Source organism: Mastomys coucha, unplaced genomic scaffold (genome assembly GCF_008632895.1).
Source record: "Mastomys coucha isolate ucsf_1 unplaced genomic scaffold, UCSF_Mcou_1 pScaffold16, whole genome shotgun sequence".
Taxonomy (NCBI): Eukaryota; Metazoa; Chordata; class Mammalia; order Rodentia; family Muridae; genus Mastomys; species Mastomys coucha.
In genome coordinates this window covers 18710565-18732051 of record NW_022196898.1, presented here as the reverse complement: position 1 = coordinate 18732051, position 21487 = coordinate 18710565, and the positions used below count along the sequence as shown (strand labels likewise).

The following is a 21487-nucleotide window of genomic DNA, read 5'->3' as shown; positions in this document are numbered from 1 at the left end:
GTTCTACGAGCCTGTCTAGCTGGGCTATACTGTCTCAAACAACAACAAAAGTCCCAGTGATTTGATAAGATTAGCACTCGTTATAAATTATGCTGAACTTTGATTTCTGTCCTAATAAATGTAATAGACATGGTGATGAGGGAAACTTTAAAGGGCATCTCTGAGTTCTGTATGAGGAGATATATGTATGTATGTGTGTGTATGTGTGTGTGAACAGTGTATATGTGTTATGTATCCTCAATGCAGATCAGTATGGTAGCATTCCTGTTATGGCTTAAACTACATGTAAATTCTTAGACTAAATGTATGAGCTGATCTGTAGACAGGCTGCCAAAAAACACTTGCAGATAATTGTTCAGAATTATATTTAAAAATTGTAATATGAAGCCTTTATAACAGATTCTGTTTTTTTTTGTTGTTGTTTGTTTGTTTGTTTTAAGACAGAGTTTCTCTGTATAGCCCTTGGCTGGCTGTCCTGGAACTCATTCTGTAGACCAGGCTGGCCTTGAACTCAGAAATCCACCTGCTTCTGTCTCCCAAGTGCTGGGATTAAAGGCATGTGCCACCACTGCCTGCCTAACTAATTCTATTTTTAAAATAGTGTTTACTCTTATATTAATGTTAAAGTTACCTATTTTTAAATTATCCATTAAGCAGATATTAACAGAAGTGACTAGAAATGCTAAGAAGTTTTTTCTTCTGAGGTAAAGTCTTTTCTATTCTACCTATAATTTTTAAGTAGAATGTTCATTGATGGGTAGGAACAGTCATAGGTATGTTTCATGTTCTAGAGTTTATGAATTATTACTTTAGTAGTAAAATGATGAAATGTGTATTTAGAAAATAAGCCTTACTTTAGTGGGCACAATGATTTTCTTTCCTTCAGTGCTGGAACTAGAGATCCAGTTCAAGGCCTTGTAACTTCTAGGCAAGTGCTAACACCAAGCTACCTGTAGCTGTTGGCCCCAGCAGAGGTCAGAGGAAGATGCCAGATCCCTTGGAACTGGACTTAAATAGGTGTGGGTGCTGGGAGCTGAACCGGTCTCTGCAAGAGAAGCAACTGCTCTTAACCACTGAGCCCCTCCAGCCCCTCCCTGGCTGTTTGCTTTGCCACATACTGCGCTTCAGACTTTCTGAGGCTGAAGTAGAAACCTGAAGTAAGTACTCATCAGAGGGTGCTGATGTAATGCTACACATTAGTTCTGTGCTGAACTTCATATGCTAAGGATCTAGAAACTGAACTACTGCTTACTTTACAAACAGATGTTTCTAATTAGTAATGATGTTATATATCAGCACTCTAAATAGCAATAATTTCTTTGTGTACGAGTTACTTTGAGAGCCAATTGGTGGCGGCACTCTGTAGTCAGTGTCAGAGATCACTGAGTTTGGGGCCAGCCTGCTCTATCTACAGAGCAAGTTTTTGGACAGTCAGAGCTACTTAGAGAAACCCTGTTGGGGTGGTAGGGGGCGACTTTGAAACTGCTAATCATGTTTGCCTTGCTTAATTTTATTCTCACACAAAGTTTATATTAATTATGAAGTTGATAAATAATATTAAGTTATCTTTTCCTATTTTAGTTACCCTGTTATTATTTCAAAGACTGCTTTTAAAAGTAATACTACAGAACTATGCACTTAATTCTTGAAGTCTTAATTACTTGGGTACTTTTCTAACAAGGCAGACTTTTCATGCTTCATTTCTGGAAAAATCATTAGAGAAGTTAACTTGCCATAATGACCTATTTCAGAAGGAACAGCTCCTGATGATTTATAAAGGGATTTAGAGACTGAAGATTTTGAGGGCTGGGTGCTAATGTCTCAAATCAGAAAGTCAGGCAGGTCAGCTTCCTTTGCAGAGTCTAGAAATTGGATATAAAAATATATCAAACCCAAATTACTCTAAAACTTGGAATTCTGTGAACAATGTTGAAAGTATCCTTGTTAATTTTGTCTATACCTTTATGCCAATTACCCTTTTTTTTTTTTTTTTTTTTTTTGAGTCAGGGTTTCTCTGTGTAGCCCTGGCTGTCCTGGAACTCACTCTGTAATCCAGGCTGGTCTCAAACTCAGAAATCAGCCTGTTTCTGCCTCCCAAGTGCTGGGATTAAAAGGTGTGCACCACCACCGCCTGGCTCAATTACACTTTTTTAAAAAGTTTATTCTCCAGTATGCATGCATGCATATATATATATGTGTATGTATATATATATATATATATATATATATATTCATTCATTTATTTATTGTCTATGCATATGGGTGGATGCATGCCATGGCACACCTGTGGAGGTCAGAGTGTAGCAGGCCTCCAGACCTTAGCACAACCGATGCCATGTTTGAAGCACCATTCAGGCCTGGAAACCCAGTATGTAGATTGCAACACCTGCCCAAACAGGAGCAAAGGCTAAGTCAATGAGTCCAGGAAAGTTCCCAAGTGGGAAGTCTCCAAATGTATTACCCCTGCTTTTTTGGCTTCTATAGTCCTATTTCCTGCTAACTGAAATGGAACAGTCAGATGTGGGTTTTGTGCATAAAAGACAGTCATGAGCTTGGGCTGCATGATTTGGGCAAGCTTCCCTATATAATAAAGATTTTCTTTTTGGCTTTAAGAGTGCCCATATGGCAGTCAGTGGTGTGCTTACCTCATAACAAAAGGACAGCTTACAGAAGTAGATTCTTACCTTTGAGCATGTGGATCCCAGGGATCAAGTTGATGTCATCAGGCTCAGCAGGCTGTGCCTTCACCTGCTGAGGCAGGCTGCTCTTTATATTTATTTGTTGATGAAGAAAAATTAGTTTCTGAATTCATATTTTTTTGTTTTGTTTTGATACAGGGTCTCTCTACCCTGGTTGTCCTCAAACTCCTATAGATTCTCCTGACTCTGACTCTGGACTATAGGGATTAAAAACTGTATATACCAATAGCCAGTCCTGTATTCATTTGTTGACTATTAGAGCTTTTTACATAGAATGTTTATAACTCTTAAGTTTCTACATAGAAAGTGATAGTCATAACTCTCATTTTAATACTAAAGATGAATCCCAACTGGAGTGGGATGCAGTTTAACTTAGCTTAGGAATGATTCTTCATGGTGCGTACGAGTAGTCATCCTTATTTGAGAAAAGTATGTAAGTGGTGAATAATTGTAAGTAAGCCCTATCCGTGATACATTGTACATTCTGATTGTGGATTAAGATTAGATTAAAATATTCAAGTAAATATGTGAGTACAGAAGTAGAATAATAAAAGATGGAACTTTATATGATTGAAACTGGTGAAGAATAAACAAATTAACATGAATAACTATGCTGCAAAGCAGAATGCACATTACTGTGAAGCACTGCTGGAGGTTGGCGACAAAGTATTATTGGAAAAGCCTTTAACAAACAGTGTAGCATCTTTTTACTGAGTTTTTGAAACGTGAAGGAAGTAGGTATGGGAATAGCCATATTGGCGTGATAGTAGCTTTGGAGGAAGTTAACTTGATCAGAGGCAGGAGAGGAGGAGGCAAGGAGTCAGGCAAGTGGAGCAGACATTTTGGCAGATTCCAGGTGTGTGGGCAACAGTCCAGACAGAAATGTCATGGTGTTGACAGTGCAGGATGCAGAATGAAGGGGTCAAGTATCCTGTCATTTTACAAAACCTTAAAACAGAATTGAGCTGACCAAGGTGGTACAAGACTGGAATCTTTAGTGTTTGGGTTGGGGTGCAGTAGAAGCAGGAAGAACAGAAATTCAAGTCAGGTTTTGCTACATAGCCAGGCTAGCCTCAAACAACAGTTGCAAAACACTTCCAAAAAACAAAACAAAACAACCAAACTGTTATAGGGAGCTCACCAGAGAGGACTATACAGACATAGGCTATAGAGTCTCTAGTCAATTGAAAGTCTTTATTGTGTAGGAGCTAAAGCTGTAAGCCCTGCTTGTCCAAGGACAGATAGCTTCCTGAAATACTGGGGAGTGGGGAGGGCTTAAGTAAGATAACAAGTATGTTTTCACTTCACAAAACAAGGTTGGTTGTCCCAATTGTACAGGATGTGTTTGATCACACTAGGTAGGAAAATATGTAGGTAGGAAATACTTCAGGATCCATGTTTGTCCCCAGTTGGGCGAAGGTAAAAAGTATAAGGGTCCATGATTGCCCAAAGAGTGATACCCCAGACTCAAATAGTATGTAAATGCAAAGAGTGTTTTATTCTGCAGAGTCCAGCATTCTGGGGACTTTTATCAAGACAGTGAGACAACCAAGTGAGCTTGCAGGCCCAATTTAAAGCACATTGGAATTCCAGGGTAGATGAGCTTTATCTTACTCTATCTCTAGGCATTCAGGAACTATTATGGGGCATAGACTTTTTCTATTAGTTAACTAACTGACTTGCTGGGGCTTGCTTAGACTTGTCCAGTTCTTAGGCCTAATCAACTTAACTGCCAATTTGAAGCCTGCCATGGAGTCAGCCTGTCTCATCCCTCTCACCACCCCCCTTTTTAGTAATGGGCCATCTTGAATCATTGAGATGTTTCTGAGGCCCCTACACTAGCAGCTCCAGTTAGCCCTATACCAAGGAGAGAGCCTGGTAACACAGTGGAGATGGCCACCCTTTTAACCCAATTGAAGACATTCTCCCTAGAGTAATAAGTCACTCTGGATACAAGCTGTACAGAACATAAAAAAAACCTCAGTTGTACTTACACCCAGGCCATAAATGCATGGAGTAAGCCCCGAGGTACAAGACTACCAAGCATTCTCTGGGGACAGCATGTATCCTGCAACAGTAGGGGTTACAATGCAGTTGCAGAGGTGGGAATAGGCGGGGGTGAGGGGGGGGTACCTTATTTCCAATGCAGAGTCCCTGTCCGGTAACCAGCAGTTCTGTGTTAAGTCTGGCAGTTCAATTAGCCCACCTGCCAGCCATTGTGAACTTGATGATAAGATTGCTCCAAGCAAGCAGGATTGGAAGCACTAGAGTTGCAGTTTCAGGGGATCAATGGGGTGTAGGGACTTTCCATCATTCTTGTGGCAGTTCACCTGGAAGTCTCTGCTGCTGGGACCTCAACTGCTAGATCATCCCTCTCCTAGCAGGCTTAACCTGGGAGTGGTATATCAACTTCCTGATCCCGTCACCTCAACAGCCATAGGTGTGGTCAGGATCCTGGTGTGAGGTCCCTCCCAGCGAGGTCCCAGAGTCTCGTGGCTATGTCTTTTAATCCAGGCTTTGTCACCTGGTTCAGAGCAGTGGGGCTTAGCGGGAGGAGCAGACTCATAAGCTTGGACGATGGCAGGCCAGAGTTGCTTCTGGACCCTATGGAGGGCTCCAAGGATTTAAAAACTTAAGTTGGCCATAGTCAGCTAAGATATCAGACTAGAGGTTAAACAGCATGGGAGGGGGCCTCTAATATAGCATTTCAAAGGGAGAGGGGGAACCTAAAGTATAAGGGGTGTTCCTAGCCCTATATAAGGCTTAAGGTAGGAGAGACGCCCAGTCACCATCAGTTTCAGGGGTCAGTTTGGTCAAGGCCTCCTTCAGGGTCTGATTTATTCTCTCTACCTGCCCTGAACTCTGGGGTCTGTATGCACAATGTAATTTCCAGTTGGCCCCCAGAACTTGTGCTAGAGATTGAGTTACCTGAGAGATGAGTGCTGGTTCACTGTCAGACCCAAGCAGGGCAGGCAAACCATACCTGGGTATGATTCTTCCAGAAGCTTCTTTGCCACTATGTTGGCAGTCCCCTTCTTTGTAGGGGTAGGCTTCTACTCATCCTGAAAAGATACCTATAAAAACTAGCAAATACTTGTATCTATATGTTCCTGGTTTTATTTCTGTATAATCTATTTTCCAATTAGCCCCTGGCTGTTGACCTCTGATTCTGGTTCCAGGAGCAGCTCCTTGATTGGAGCCTGAGGAGTTCAAAGCCTGGCAGGTGCACAGTCTGAGATTATCTAATCAACCAAGTGTCCTAAATCAAATATTTTGTACCTTGCCCCTCACAGCAGTTCCCTCAGTTTTCAGGTGTGAAGCTTGGTGAGTGTGATGGATGAGTTGCTTAGCAAATTCCTTAGGTAGGATGGTGCCGCCCTCAGAGGTCAGCAACCAGATGTCCCTTCTGTAAACTCCTTGGCATTTTGCCTGATGTTGTCTTCAGCAGTAAATTCCGGGATGGCTGGGAGCATAGGGGGCAGCTAAGCTACCAGGATGTCAGCAGTAGAAGCTTGAGAGGCCTCCCTTTGGCTTTATCAGCCATCCTGTTCCCTCTGGCTGTTTCTCATGTCCCTTTCTGATGCTGAGGGCAATGAATTATTTGAGAGGGAGCCATAATGTCTACAATAAAGCAAGTATTCCTTCCTTATTTTTGATATTTTTTTTTCCTTTCACAGTCAATAATGCCCTCTCTTGGTATATGGACCCATGGACGTGAACCATGGACGTGAGCCATGGACGTGAGCCATGGACGTGAGCCATAACAAAGCTTACCTGCCGTAGCTATGGCTCCCTTTGCCAGTTGTTTTGTTTTGTTTTGTTTTGTTTGTTTTTTGGAGACAGGGTTTCTCTGTTTAGCCCCTTGGCTGTCCTGGAACTCACTCTGTAGACCAGGCTGGCCTCGAACTCAGAAATACACCTGCCTCTGCCTCCCAAGTGCTGGGATTAAAGGCGTGTGCCACCACCGCCCAGTCCTTTGCTAGTTTTAAAGCCTGGGTTAGAGCCTTTAGTTCAGCTTTCTGGGACGAAGTTCCTGGTGGCAAAGCACTTGCCCAAATAATAGAGTCCATTCTGGGTAAAACTGCTACCACCTGTGAGGTAGATACATTCCATATCTGGCCAGGGTATGTCAGTCAAGTCTGGCCTGACATTCTGGGTGTGCCTCTGAACTGCGGAGCAGCTGTGCTACACTGCCTTGCCCTGTAACAAAACCAAACACCACACCAGAAAACACTGAGCCGGACTGGAGGAGGAAGGGATTCTCTGTTAGGAGCTTACTCTAGTTTGTGTGACAAGAAGAGGAAGTAGGAGACTGGGATTTGTAGAGGATAGCCCTTGAGGCTGCTTCTGAAAGGTCCTTTGTTAATGAGGCTAGGAGTTAAGAGAAGCATTGATGTGGCCATTGGAGGAGGGGCGGAGCATAGTTCTAGGAAGATGCTGAGAAGGGTGGGTACCCCATAAGAGATAAAGAGGGGCCAGAGGAATAAGGGATTCTGGTGGAGCAATGGTTGCTCTGAATCTAGAGAGTTGGAGTTGGAGTTTGTAGGTGTCTTTGGGGGAAATGGAAATGTGTTGAAGATCAGAAATAAAGGCTAAAACTTAACTTGGGAGTAGTTATGTAGGTAAAGATGAAGAACTGAAGTCCTGGGGAAATGGGGAGGCAGCAGAGGGTAGAGCCTGAGGGAACAAATGCTCTTTTTTAAGGTTTTTGTCTTGGTTTTTTATCCTGACCCAGTGACATACATAAGCAAATTGTTTTGCTAGAATGATAGTCCCACTTGATTATATCTATCTTCTGCAAGTAGAGTGAAAGCAAAATGTGGGTTTTTTTTTATTTAATTTTTAAATTTCTTTTACTTTATTTACTTACAAACTTACTTTATTTTATTTATTTACTTTACATTCTGCTCACTGATCCCTCCTGGTCATCCCTCATACAATTCTTCCCCACTCCCCTTCTCCTCTGAGCCTGGGTGGGGGCTATCCCCACCCCACCCCCACCCCATGCTGGCACTTCAAGTCTCTGTGAGGCTAGGCGCTACCTTTCCCACTGAGGCCAGCTAGAAGCTACAGCTATATATCCCACATATAGGCAACAGCTTTTGGCATAGCCCCCACCCCCACCCCCCGTTCCAGTTGTTCGAGACCCACATAAAGACCAAGCTGCACATCCAGATGTGTAGAAATGTGATTATTTTTGACATGATCTTGCACAGTGACCCCAGCTTGTCTGAAGGCACTATGGAGCAGTCCTGCTTCTGCAGGCCACTGTTGCTTAGCTGGCAAATTAGTGCTTGAGTGTTTACTACTGGGAACAACAGAGAAGTGAATGTTGATGATCGTTTTACAAAGTCATTGCTAGTGTACTGGTTAACAGGGACTGTTTAGTTGGTGCTAGGCTCCATTCTAAGTATTTCCATCCACTCTGTAAATCCATATTAAAATCTACACAGAGACAGCCGCTGTATCACATTAGTGAGTATTTTGTTTCTAATCCGTCTTTTAGTAACAGAAAAACAACACTTTCGGGGATACTGTTATGGTCTGAATGTGAAAAACATGGTACATTTGGCCAGGTACTTCCTTAAAACAATGGAAATACATTTTCTCAACTCCTCTGTGGTTTAAAATGCTTTCAAGGGTTGAAAGAATTTAGATAATTTGTTTTACAGAGAGATAAGGGTCTGACATTTAACACAACCCCAGGTGCATGTGGTTTCTTAAAAAATGTCAAAAAGATCACATGACTTTAGTGTACCTAGTCAGAAAAACAAGATCTTCTTGAGTGTTTTAACTGAAATGGAGCATAAATAAAAATTTACTTAACAAAAAGCCAGAATTTATTATAAAATGATTATGTATTTCTATTTTTGTTAATGATAAAATTAATAACATCTTGTTACATACTTTACTGAATTCTTATTTTAAAATAATTCCACCTGGAGCCTAAATGTATTCTTTTTCTACTTTGCAAACTGAAATACAACATGGTTAGTGCTTTACTTGTTTATTTTGTGACAGCATCTTGATGGAGAGCCCTGGCTGGCCTTGAACTTGGAACAGTCCCCTTGCTACACTCATTTTAAGTACTTAGATCACACACTGAAACTGACCCGCAGTTTCACGAACCGGGTTCTGCCTCGACCGAAGGGAGAAAGGCGACCTGAAACACAGAGTTCGAGAACAAAAGGACACCGGAGCTAAGTTGAGGGTTTCCAATCAAGGCTCTCCTTTACTTTGGGGGTTCAGCATTTATAAACAAGAGAGCATAACTGAATCTCTAGGTTACAAGGACATTTGAATAACATAAGGAATTCGGGAGGAGTCAGGAAGAGTCCGAAAGGGAAGCTGGCTGCTGGGCTGAAAGTGGAGTCTCGGCATCCCACAGGTTTCAACTCTGGGGAATGGCTGGAGGCGCAGTCCACAGTGGGGGAGGAGGTCATCAGCAGATGTCCTCAGGCTGTATATGTGCCAGCCAGCAGGCGTAGCTTCCTCTGGAATCCTCGAAGGTGGAACTCATAGTAGTGAGTCTTTGGTTCAGGCACAGAAGGCATGAGTTGAGTCTGCAGTGGCAAGCTCCTATGTCTTGCAGCTGAGGGACCCCAACAACACACAGGCACTACCATGCCTGCCTAACATGTATGTTTTTAACAGTGGTTAAATATTGTGAATTTGTCTCAAATGCTAGTAAGAGAGACTCATCATAAATCATTTTCTCTGTAAAACTGTTCATCTACCTAAATAAATGCTATTCATCCAAAGCACCCACATGAAAGTTAATATCTGATTGAAGGAGTGTGGTTTAAACACTTGTTTGTAACAAGGAAACTACATGTTTCACTTTCTAAGCTTACTTTGTTTTATTCTCTAAATCACGTTTCTGAAATACTGTTACCATTTAAAAAACTGTACAGGCAGGAAATAAATTGTCTCCTTGTCCTCACAGGGTAGATAAGTATTCTGAAGGAAAGTTTGTAAACAAGGAAATGGTGATACAGCCACCTTAAGAGGCCGTCAGCTCAAATGTCAAAGGAGGAGGAGGATGAACACATCCCTGGCTCCTCATCCTATACCACAACTAAAAGCCAAAAGTCACATCCTGTGCAACTCAATGGGAGCTGTAGCTACAGAGTTATTTTCTTGGTGTAGATGTTTGTTATTGGTTAGTATATAACTCAGCAAAGTGTACTTTTACTGAGAGTTGTGAGTATATGATAATTTATAAATTAAAATATATTATTTTCCCCTTTGCACAAAAATATAAGTATAATAATGGAAATTAGAAAGCACATACTAGTTTACTATAATCCTAACTACATTCTTTGTTTTAATTTAAACATTTTGAGAATTTTATACATGAGTATATTGCTTCTTTTCTTCCCTGATCCTCTACCCTCTCCTACTCCTCCCGTGTCTCCTCCCTTGAAGTCATGACCTGTTCTATAATTATTCGTAGTTTTGTTTCTAACAGTGTCTCACTATACATCATTGGCTGGTACTGAACTTGAAATGTAGATCCAGCTGGCCTGGAACTTACAGAGATCTGCCTGGTTCTAACTCCAGAGTACTGTTAATAAAAGCATGCATCACCACCATGCCTGATGTTGTTGCTATTGTTGTGTGTATACAAAACATACTGTTGTGTTTGTACACAGCCTACTGAGTTCATTTAGGATTGCCTGTATGCTGATCAGTCATAACTATGCTGACTGCATAACTATTAGGGGGCTCCTCTCTGCAGAAAATGTATTTTTCCTCTGAACAGCCATTGTCTGTCTTGTAGCTCTTCATTTAGGGGTGGGGTATGATGAAAATTTTCCTCATCCACATTGGCATGTGGACTGGTTTGTGTATTTATACAGGTGTAGACAACCATATTGCTTAGACCACATGTGTGCAGTCATGTCTAGAAGACAGTATCTTTCATCAGGTGTCCTGATCCTCTGGCTCTTGCGGTCTTTCTACCTCCTCTTCTCTAATTTCCTCTTGGCTGTTGTCTTTTTATTTATTTTATTTATTTTTTATTAGATATTTTCTTTATTTTCATTTCACATGTTATCCCTTTTCCTGGTTTCCCCTTGGACAACTCCCTATCCCACTGCCCTTCTCCCTGCTTCTATGAGGGTGCTCTCCAACCCACCCACCCACTCCCACCTCCCTGCCTCCCTGCCCTGGCATTCCCCTACACTAGGGCATCAAATTTCACAGGACCAAGGGCCTCTCCTCCCATTGATGTCCAACAAGGTCATCCTCTGCTATATCTGCGGCTGGTGTCATGGGTCCCTCCATGTGTACTCTTTGGTTGGTGGTTTAGTCCCTGGGAGCTCTGGGGGGTCTGGTTGGTTGATATTGTTGTTCCTCCTAGGGTGCTGCAAACCCTTTCAACTCCTTCAGTCTTTTCTCTAACTCCTCCATTGGGGACCCTGTGCTCAGTCCAATGGTTGGCTGTGAGCCTCTTCTGTATTTGTCAGGCTCTGGCAGAGCCTCTTAGGAGACACCTATATCAGGCTCCTGTCAGCAAGCACTTCTTGGCATCCACAATAGTGTCTGGTTTTGATAACTGTATATGAGAAGGATCCCCAGGTGGAGCAATCTCTGGATGGCATTTCCTTCAGTCTCTGCTCCACACTGTCTCTGTATCTTCTTCCATGGCTGTTGTCTTAGTTGGGGTTACCACAACCAAAAAGGCAAGAGGAGGAAAAAGTAAACTCTCACTCTTTGGCTTACACTTCCATAGCACTGTTCATCATCAAAGGAAGTCAGGACAGGGACTTGAACAGCATAGGAATGTGGGGGCAGGAGCTGATGCAGAGGTCATGGAGAGATGCTGCTTACTGCTTTGCTCCCCTTTTTTCTGAGCCTGCTTTCTTATAGAAGCCCGTACTACCAGCCCAGGGATGGCACCACCCAAAATGGGCTGGGATCTTCCGCTTAAGTCACTAATTAAGAAAATATCTTACAGGCTTATGTACAGCCCATCTTGTGGAGGCATTTGTTTTCTCAATTGAGGCTCTCTTCTTTCTGATAACTCTAGCTTGTGTTAAGATGGCATAGAGCTAGCCAGGATAGGCACAGTGTAGAAGAGATTATGTTGTAGATGCACCCCACGGTTCTTTATTCTCTGCATTCAGACCATTTGTAGATCTCTGAAGTCGCATTCATCTGCTGCAGAAAGAAGCTTCTTTGCTGAGGGTGAGGGCTGCGCTTGTCTGGCCAGCACTGCTAACTAACCGCCCTCCCATCTACTGCAGCGTCCAGCGTCCCTGGCTGTTCGCTTCCTTTCCAGTCTTTACCAACATTACCTACAAGGACATTTGGAGTTGCTGAAGTTTGGGTTTACATCCTTTAGGGAGTTTGCTAGAGTTGAAGGTCGAATTTGAAGGTGGTTTGTTGTTTTGTTTTTTGAGGCGGAGGTCTCACACAACTGTAGTCTGGCTGGGACTACTTACTCTTAGCCACAGCTAACCACAGTCCTGTTAGGATTCACTTGTCTCAAACTCCTGAATGCTAGATTGCAGGCATGAGCCTATTCCGCCTGACTAGGAATTTGCTGTTGAGTCACAGGCCTGCTCCAGGCTCCTCTAGAGAATATTCTTATTAAGCACAGAAGGAGGAGGTGCAGTGTTTCATCATTGATTAGGCCTAGGTTCATGGGTTGTTTTATACAGATAAAAGCCTGAATGCTTTTAACTAAGCAGGATGATTAGAGACTTTATAACATTAAATGTAAACTGTGGAGCCATCCTGAAGAGTTTGTATGGTGGAGGTGTAAACTAGACTATCCAACCTCCATAAGCCACTGACCGACACTTGCTTATGCATGCAATTACTTGGGGAAAATGGATAAAATAAATGGTAATTTGTTTTAGTGAAACTCACTCTCTGTTGACTGTGTAGCATGTTGAATTTTCTCTTCAGATAAGTAATAATTCTTATTGATTGCCCATTGTTAGGCTGGAACACCTGCTCATCCCCTGGATAACTTGGCAAACCCCATCTGCCCTCCTTCCCCCAACTCTGCCCGCACAGAAAAAAAATACCCATCTACCCCCATCTGCTTGGAGAAAACTCCAGGTGAACATGTCATCACTCCCTGTCTCTGAGTAGCTGGCAACCCACCCAAGAATGCCTGCCCAGGGGCTCAGGTTTTGACCAGGTGTGGGCACAATCCCAGCTCCTAGCTGGCACGGTGCCACTCCTCCCCTAAACTCTATAAAATCTCCTTACTTCAGCCTGGATGTGTGACTTCACTGGCCTCCACCTGTGAGATCAGTGAGCCCACTGGAGAGCTGCCTCCTAATAAACCTGCCTTTATTGACTTTTAATCTGGTCGAATCTGGCCTATATCTGCATCACAGAGGGAGAGACAATACCTATCATCTAGGAATCAGCAAATTCAGATTTTATTTTCCTGGGAGTTTACATTTCTTGAGCATTCATTCATTCATTTTTTTCATAAAAGCTAATTGCTAACAGTCTCTAGATAGTTTTCAAAGGCTTGGTTTTATAATTAAAAATGGGTTAGTGTTTTATAGATTATATAACCATGATAATTTTTCTAATGACTAGGTAGCTAGGCTAAGGTAAGGGGATTACTGATCTTGGGATACAGATGTAGGAGGATCAGGAGTTCAAGGCCAGCCTGACTATATCGCAAGATCCTGTGTCAAGAAAAAGTGGGGTAGGATGGAAAGATAGCTCTTTCTAAGCACACAGTTTCTATTCCCAGCACACACATGGTGGCTCACAGCTTTCTTACCTCCAGGCCCAGGGAACCTGACACATCGTCTGGCCTCTGTGGGTACCAGGCATGCATGTAGTACACAGACATAATACATGTAGGTAAAATACTTATGCACATAAAACAAAAATAAATAAATCTTTTTTTAAAAGGGAGGATGGAAAGAAACAAAGTACTGCCCCTAAATGTAACTGAGTTTAAAGAATACTACATAATTCTTGTTAGAAACTAATATCCTTATCATATTTAGTGTGATTTGTGGTGGATGTGTTTGACTGTTGCTGTGTCAGAATATTTGTCATGAACAAGGGAGCAAGGCTTTCTTTGTACTCAGAGTTTCAGAGGACTTAGTCCATCATGACATCAATGACATGGAGAAGCAGAACAATTCATCATGGCAAGCGAAGGAACAGAGAGAGATGGGGCTGGGGCCTCAGGCCCCCTACTGATATACTTCTTGGCCTACCTCCTTTAGTGTTCAGAAAATCCTGTAATAGTGCTGCGAGCCGAGGCCAAGCCTTCCACAGTGAGCATTTCATATTCAAACTGTACATAAACGTGTACTTTCCCATTTGCATTCTGGCTAGACACCACATCTGACAAACTGCAGAACTTGTCCTCCTCTGAGAGTCTTTAATGTAAGAAGTGTTATGATTGAGGACAGGGAGATGGCTCCTTTGGGAAAGTGCTTGTCACACAAAGGAAAGACCCGAATTCTTATCCCTAGCACCACAGAAAAGCTGGGGTGGTGGTGCACACCTGTAATCCAATCATCTGGTAGACAGAGACAGGAGGATCCATGGGACTTTCTGGCCAGCCAATCTAGCTGAATTGATGAGCTCCATAATCAGTGAAAGACTGTGTTAGTCTTGGAAAACATGGTAGAGAGTGATAGCAATAGACTCTCGGTGTATATTTTATGTAAGAATATACCAGCCTTCTGTGGGTGCACGCCTTTAATCCCAGCACTAGAGAGGCAGAGGCAGGTGGATCTCATGAGTTGGAGGCCAGCCTGATCTACATAGTGAGCTCCAGGACAGCCAGGGCAACATAGAGAAACCCTAAAAGCCCGTGTGTGTGTGTGTGTGTGTGTGTGTGTGTGTGTGTGTGTGTGTGTGTGTATCTCTGTGTGTGTGGGGGGGTTGTGTTTAAATTTACACATTGGGGCAGTTTAGCTCAACAGAATACCTCTGTTGGCTGTTTATGGAAAGTGAAGAACCCTGAATTTTAAAAAACCTTTATCTTATTTTATGGATTTTAATAGCATATTATCTGGAATGTCTGAAAATGGCTATATTTTCTTAGCTAGCTCCAAATCAGTTGAAAAGATTTCATGTTTTTTGTAATCCCAGTGGGAAAGTCAGGCAGGAAGTTTGTTAGGCCAGCCTGGGTTACACAGCAGGATCCTTTCTCAAACAAACAAAAACAAAACAACAAAGTAAGACATAGAAACACAAAGTACAGTGTGTCGGTGGCCCCAGAAGATCTTTAGTGCTTTTATTTTGAAATTATTAGCTTGTGTTTCTGTCTCTGGCTGTTCTGTGATATGAGTGGACTAAGGAGAGAGTAAGGATAACACAGGTTATTTATTCATCATGGGGCCTCACCGTGTCACTCAGACTGGCCTAGAATTTAAGATTATCCTAACTCAGCCTCCCTAGTGTTTGTATGGCTGGCCTGTGCCACCTTGTCAAGACTTTGATTCTCTTAACATTACTCTCTGTTAAAGACATGAAAATGTAAGTTTATCATTTCCCTTTTCTTGTTTTTACAGGAATACCAGTGTATTCAGTAGCCTGGGGCCCTGATTCAGAAAAGGTTCTTTATACAGCAGGCAAACAGCTCATCATTAAACCTCTTCAACCAAATGCTAAAGTTTTACAGGTACATCTCAGGCCTTTGTAAGTAGCCATCTGGCTCTTTGTCACTGCTAAGTCGGGCGGCCCTTGCAGCTTCCTGTCTTCTCATTAGTCTCCTTACAGTCGGAGAGCTTTGAGTTTGCAGGCTTCTCAGACTTTGTTATAGATAAGAGAGTTTCTTTCTGTTTATGTTCCCCAAAGGTTCACTTTCCTGGTACTTCAGCTCACATTGTTCTAGTCACTCGTGCAGGTGTTTTGAGTTCCCGAGCTGTCATGTGATTCAGCACAACTGAGCAGCCTTCACTTTACAGAGTCAGTCTTGTGTGTGGGTTTGAGATGAAACAAAGCTAAATGAAACACTTCAGAGTGCTGATTTGTTTTTAATCATCCTTATCATCTGTTCACACACTTGTGTTTTCTCAAAGGGTAAGCATTGGTTTCTTTCTTTCAGAATGGTGGAGCAGTCACTATTAGACTTAGAACTAATTATGTGCATATAACCTGATGAATAATATGGTGGGCATTTGGCTTAAGGGTAGATGTTGAGCTGACATTTACTTGGGTGCTATTCAGAAGAGAGGAATAGTTATTAGGAGCTAAATCATAAAGAATAGATGGGGAGGTGATTCTAAATGCAGGGAGTAGAAAAAACTGTGGTTATCCAAAACTGTGTGAGAGGGGTAAACAGAACCTCACAAAAGCAAAGAAACAGCCATGGCTGTTAAGGAAGGTCAGGCAACATAAAGGCCAGGCTTTTAAACCAGTATGCAAGATTTGGTTATTGGATTCTAGCACTGAAGGACAGAAGGATTTCTCTCACATTTTGATAATGTCAGAGTGGAGCCTGGCTTTTGTTTGTCTTAGTTACTTTTTTGTGGCTGTGATAATACACTATGACCAAGGCAACTTACAGTGTTTTCTGCTCCAGTTTCTGTTGTGAACCTAGGCCTCCCAGGGCCTAGAAATGAAGTGGACTAAAGTCTCATGCAGTAGCCAAGTTTATTCAGAGCATCCGACAATTTATACTCTGAGGGATAAGAAGGGTCACATGAGTAAAGTGTACAATCACAAAAAGAAGCCACATGTGACAAAAACATGTGTTTTCATAGAGGCATATGAATAACAACAGTGAAGTAAACTCACTCCTGTCTGATACACCTGGGAGGATCATGAAAATACTTCCCAAGAACAATTCTGTGTCTTAAACAAACTGAGGTCAGAAGACTCTTGTCTTGTTTTCTTGGAGCTTTCTCACAAGCACTGAGAATTCTCACATGGCTGTATTCTTGGACTGTGTTCCCACATTGTAAAGTTTATTTGAGGCTTACAGTTTCAGAGGGTTAGAGTCCGTGTCTGTCATGGTGGGGACAATGGCAACAGGCATGCAGGCATGGCTCTGGAATAGTAGCTGGGAACTCATATCTTTACCTGCAAGGAGGAGGCAGAGAAAAAGACACTGGGAATGTTGCAAGTCCTTTGAAGCCTCAACGCCTTACTTCAGTGACACCTCCTAATCTTTCCCAGACATTTCCACCAATGAGAGACCAGGTACTCAAACTTATGAGCCTATGGGGGCCATTCTCATTCAAACTGCCACATTGCACTCACTGGCTCCCATAGGCTCATGATCATATCATAATACTTAAATAAATTTACTCCAACTTTAATAGTCACACTATTTCACAGTCTTAACACAGTTTAAAAGTTCAAAGTACAAAGTCCCTTCTGAGACTAAGGCAATCTTTTAAGTATAACTCCTTATAAAATCAAAAAGCACATTATATGCTTCCAACATATAGTGCCATATAATATACATTACCATTCTAAACGTTGTCAGAGGGCTTAGATAGTGCAGTCCTTCCAGCTTTGCTGCAACACACGTGTCCCTCTTCGGCTGGCTCCAGCCCTGGCATGCACCTGTCCTTAAATGTCGCCTGGCTCTGGCATCTTCAAAGTCTTGGAGTTTCCAAGCAAACCAGGCTTCCCTTTCACAGCTTCCTGCAGAAGCCTCTCAGGCCTCCATAGAGTCCCTGCCACGTGCCTGGCCTCAGCACCTCTCTTTAACTATTGGCGAGGGCTCTACAACCCCGTTACCCATGTATCTTTTATAACTCTAAAGCCGGAACCATGGGGATGATACTGCCAAGTTCTGCTGCTTTCATTTAAACCACTGCAGCTTTGGAGTGAGGCTCTAGGTCACTTCACTTGCTAACCTCTATGTAATGACAAAATGTTTGAATCTCTTTACCTCTCAGCCTTCTTGTCTACACAACACCTATTCACTAGGATTGTTGTGAGGATTACCATCTGTTGCATAGTAAGCACTTGACAGAGTAGCTATTACTAATGCTGTTATGTTATTATGAATTAGTATTCCTTCTTTCCCTTTTAATAAGCTAGAGAGTTCAGAAGAAAAAAAAGATGTAAGGGGAGTTGGGTGGGCTGGAGCACTGGCTCAGCCATTAAGAGCACTGACTGCCCTTCCAGAGGACTCAGATTCAATTTCTTTTTTTTTCCTTTTTTTATTAGATATTTTCTTTATTTACATTTCAAATGATATCTCCTCTCCTGGTTACCCCTCCGAAAAAATATATAAAACAAAAACAAAAACAAAATACAAACCATGATCCTCCCCCCTCCTGCTGCTCACCAACCCACCTTCTCCCACTTCCTGGCCCTGGCATTCCCCTATACCAGGACATAGAACCTTCACAGGACCAAGGGCCTCTTCTCCCATTTATGACCAACTAGGACACCCTCTGCTATACATATGCTACTGGAGCCATGAGTCCCACCATGTGTGCTCTTTGGTTGGTGGTTTAGTCCCTGGGAGCTCTGAGGGTACTAGTTAGTTCATATTGTTGTTTGTCCTAAGGGGCTGCAAACCCTTCAGCTCCTTGGGTCCTTTCTCTAGCTCCTTCATTGGGGAGCCTGTGCTCAGTCCAATGGATGGCTATGAGCCTCTACTTCTGTATTGGTCAGGCATTGTCAGAGCCTCTCAGGAGACAGCTATATCAGGCTCCTGTCAGCCAGCAATTGCTGGCATCCACAATAGTGTCTGGGTTTAATAATTGAATATGGGAAGGATTCCCAGGTGGAATAGTCTCTGAATTGTCCTTCCTTCAGTCTCTGCTCCATAGTTTGTCTATGCAATTCCTTAGATTTTGTTCCTCCTCCTAAGAAGGAACGAAGCATCCACACTTTGGTCTTCCTTCTTCTTGAGTTTCTTGTGGTTTATGCATTGTATTTTTGGTATTCTGAGCTTCTGTGCTAATATCCACTTATCAGAGAGTGCATACCATGTGTGTTCTTTTGTGATTGGGTTACTTCACTCAGGATGATAATCTCCAGATCCATCCATTTCCCTAAGAATTTTATAAATTCATTGTTTTGAATAGCTGAGTAGTACTCCATTGTGTAGATGTACCACATTTTCTGTATCTATTCCTCTGTTGAGGGACATCTAGGTTGTTTCTATTTACTGGCTATTATTAATAAGGCTGCTATGAACATAGTGTAGTGTGTGTCCTTCTTACATGTTGGAGCATCTTCTGGTTATATGCCCAGGAGTGGTATAGCCGGGTCCTCTGATAGTACTATATCCAATTTCCTGAGGAACCGCCAAACTGATTTCCAGAGTGGTTGTACCAGCTTGCAATCCCACCAGCAATGAAGGAGTGTTCTTTCTCCACAACCTCGCCAGAATCTGCTGTTATCTGAGTTTTTGATCTTAGCCATTCTGACTGGTGTGAGGTGGAATCTCAGGGTTGTTTTAATTTGCATTTCCCTGATGACTAAGGATACTGAACATTTCTTTAGGTGCTTCTCAGCCATTCGGTATTCCTCAGTTGAGAATTCTTTTTTTATCTCTATACTCCGTTTTTTAAAATAGGGTTATTTGGTTCTCTGGAGTCTAACTTCTTGAATTCTTTATACATATTGGATATTAACCCTCTATCAGATTTAGGATTGATAAAGATCTTTTCCCAATCTGTTGGTTGCCGTTTTGTCCTATTGACAGTGTCCTTTGCCTTACAGAAGCTTTGCAATTTTATGAGGCCCCATTTGTCAATTCTTGATCTTAAGAGCTATTAGTGTTCTTTCTGTTCAGGAAATTTTCTCCTGTGCCCATGTGCTCGAGGCTCTTCCCCACTTTCTTTTCTATTAGTTTCAGTGTATCTGGTTTTATGTGGAGGTCCTTGATCCACTTGGACTTGAGCTTCATACAAGTAGATAGGAATGGATCGCTTTGCATTCTTCTACATGCTAACTGCCAGTTGATCCAGCACAATTTGTTGAAAATGCTGTCTTTTTTCCGCTGGATGTTTTTAGCTCTTTTGTCAAAGATCAAGTGACCATAGGTGTGTGGGTTCATTTCTGGGTCTTCAATTCTCTTCCATTGATCCACCTGCCTGTCATTGTACCAATACCATGCAATTTTTATCACAATTGCTCTGTAGTACAGCTTAAGGTTGGGGATGGTGATTCCACCAGAGGTTCTTTTATTGTTGAGAATAGTTTTCACTATCCTAGGTTTTTTGTTATTCCAGATGAATTTGCAAATTGCTCTTTTCAAGTCTAGGAAGAATTGTGTTGGAATTTTGATAGGGATTGCATTGAATCTGTAGATTGCTTTTAGCAAGATGGCCATTTTTACTATATTAACCCTGCCAATCCATGAGCATTGGAGAGCTTTCCATCTTCTGAGATCTTCTTCGATTTCTTTCTTCAGATACTTGAAGTTCTTGCGATACAGGTCTCTTACTTGCTTAGTTAGAGTGACACCAAGGTATTTTATATTATTTGTGACTATTGTGAAAGGTGTTGTTTCCCTAATTTCTTTCTCAGCCTGTTTATCCTTTATGTAGAGGAAGGCCACTGATTTGCTTGAGTTAATTTTATATCCAGCTACTTTGTTGAAGTTGTTTATCAGGTTTAGAAGTTCTCTGGTGGAATTTCTGGGGTCACTTAAGTATACTATCATATCACCTGCAAATAGTGATAATTTGACTTCTTCCTTATCAATTCGTATCCCTTTGATGTTCTTTTGTTGTCTAATTGCTCTAGCTAGGACATCAAGTACAATATTGAATAGGTAGGGAGAGAGTGGGCAGCCTTACCTAGTAACTGATTTTAGTGGGATTCTCTTCATTTAGTTTGATGTTGGCTACTGGTTTGCTGTATATTGCTTTTTACTATGTTTAAGTATGAGCTTTGAATTCCTGATCTGTCCAAGACTTTTATTATGAAGGGGTGCTGGATTTTGTCAAATGCTTTCTCAGCATCCAATGAGATGATCATATGATTTTTTTTCTTTGAGTTTGTTTATGTAGTGGATTACATTGATGGATTTCCGTATATTGAACCATCCCTGCTTACCTGGGATGAAGCCTACTTGATCATGATGGATGATTGTTTTGATGTGTTCTTGCATTTGGTTTGTAAGAATTTTATTGAGTATTTTTGCATCGATATTCATAAGAGAAATTAGTCTGAAGTTTTCTTTGTTAGGTCTTTCTGTGGTTTAGGTATCAGAGTAGTTGTACCTTCATAGAATGAATTGAGTAGAATACCTTCTGTTTCTATTTGGTGGAATAGTTTAAGGAGTATTGGTATTAGGTCTTCTTTGAAGATCTGATAAAACTCTGCACTAAACCCATCTGGTCCTGGCCTTTTTTTTGGTTGGGAGACTATTAATGAGTGTTTCTATTTCACTAGCAGATATGGGACTATTTAGATCATTGATCTGATCTTGATTTAACTTTGGTACCTGGTATCTGTCTAGAAAATTGTCCATTTCATCCAGGTTTTCCAGTTTTGTTGAATATAGGCTTTTGTAGGAAGATATGACGATTTTTTTGGATTTCCTCAGTTTCTGTTGTTATGTCTCCCTTTTCATTTCATTTTTTAAAAAATTTTTATTGCATTATGATGAGAAAAGTTACATGATTTCAATTTATCTGAATTTGTTAACATTTAAAAACATATTTTAAGTAAATTAAATCACATTCTTGTTTCCCTATATACCCCAACTCCTCCCAGAGAGCCCCCCTTCAATACCTACAATATCTTTTTTATCATATTCCTTAATATTTACAAAATGTTATAACAATAAAAATAAGTATTATAAAAGTTTTTTGATATAAAACAGCAATCAATTTAACAGTCTTATGTAGATGCTTGTCTAC

General features: G+C 41.6%; 1 protein-coding gene across 5 annotated transcripts in view; it reads left to right on the top strand.

The window, feature by feature from the left end:
* The window catches only part of Ift80 (intraflagellar transport 80), a 110204-nt gene that overhangs the window by 23114 nt on the left and 65603 nt on the right, over positions 1–21487 (top strand). For all 5 annotated transcript variants that reach the window (XM_031374067.1, XM_031374071.1, XM_031374068.1 and 2 more), the window contains one exon: positions 15215–15324. In XM_031374067.1, coding sequence (XP_031229927.1) covers positions 15215–15324 — 110 coding nt within the window. The remainder of the gene's footprint in view (positions 1–15214; positions 15325–21487) is intronic.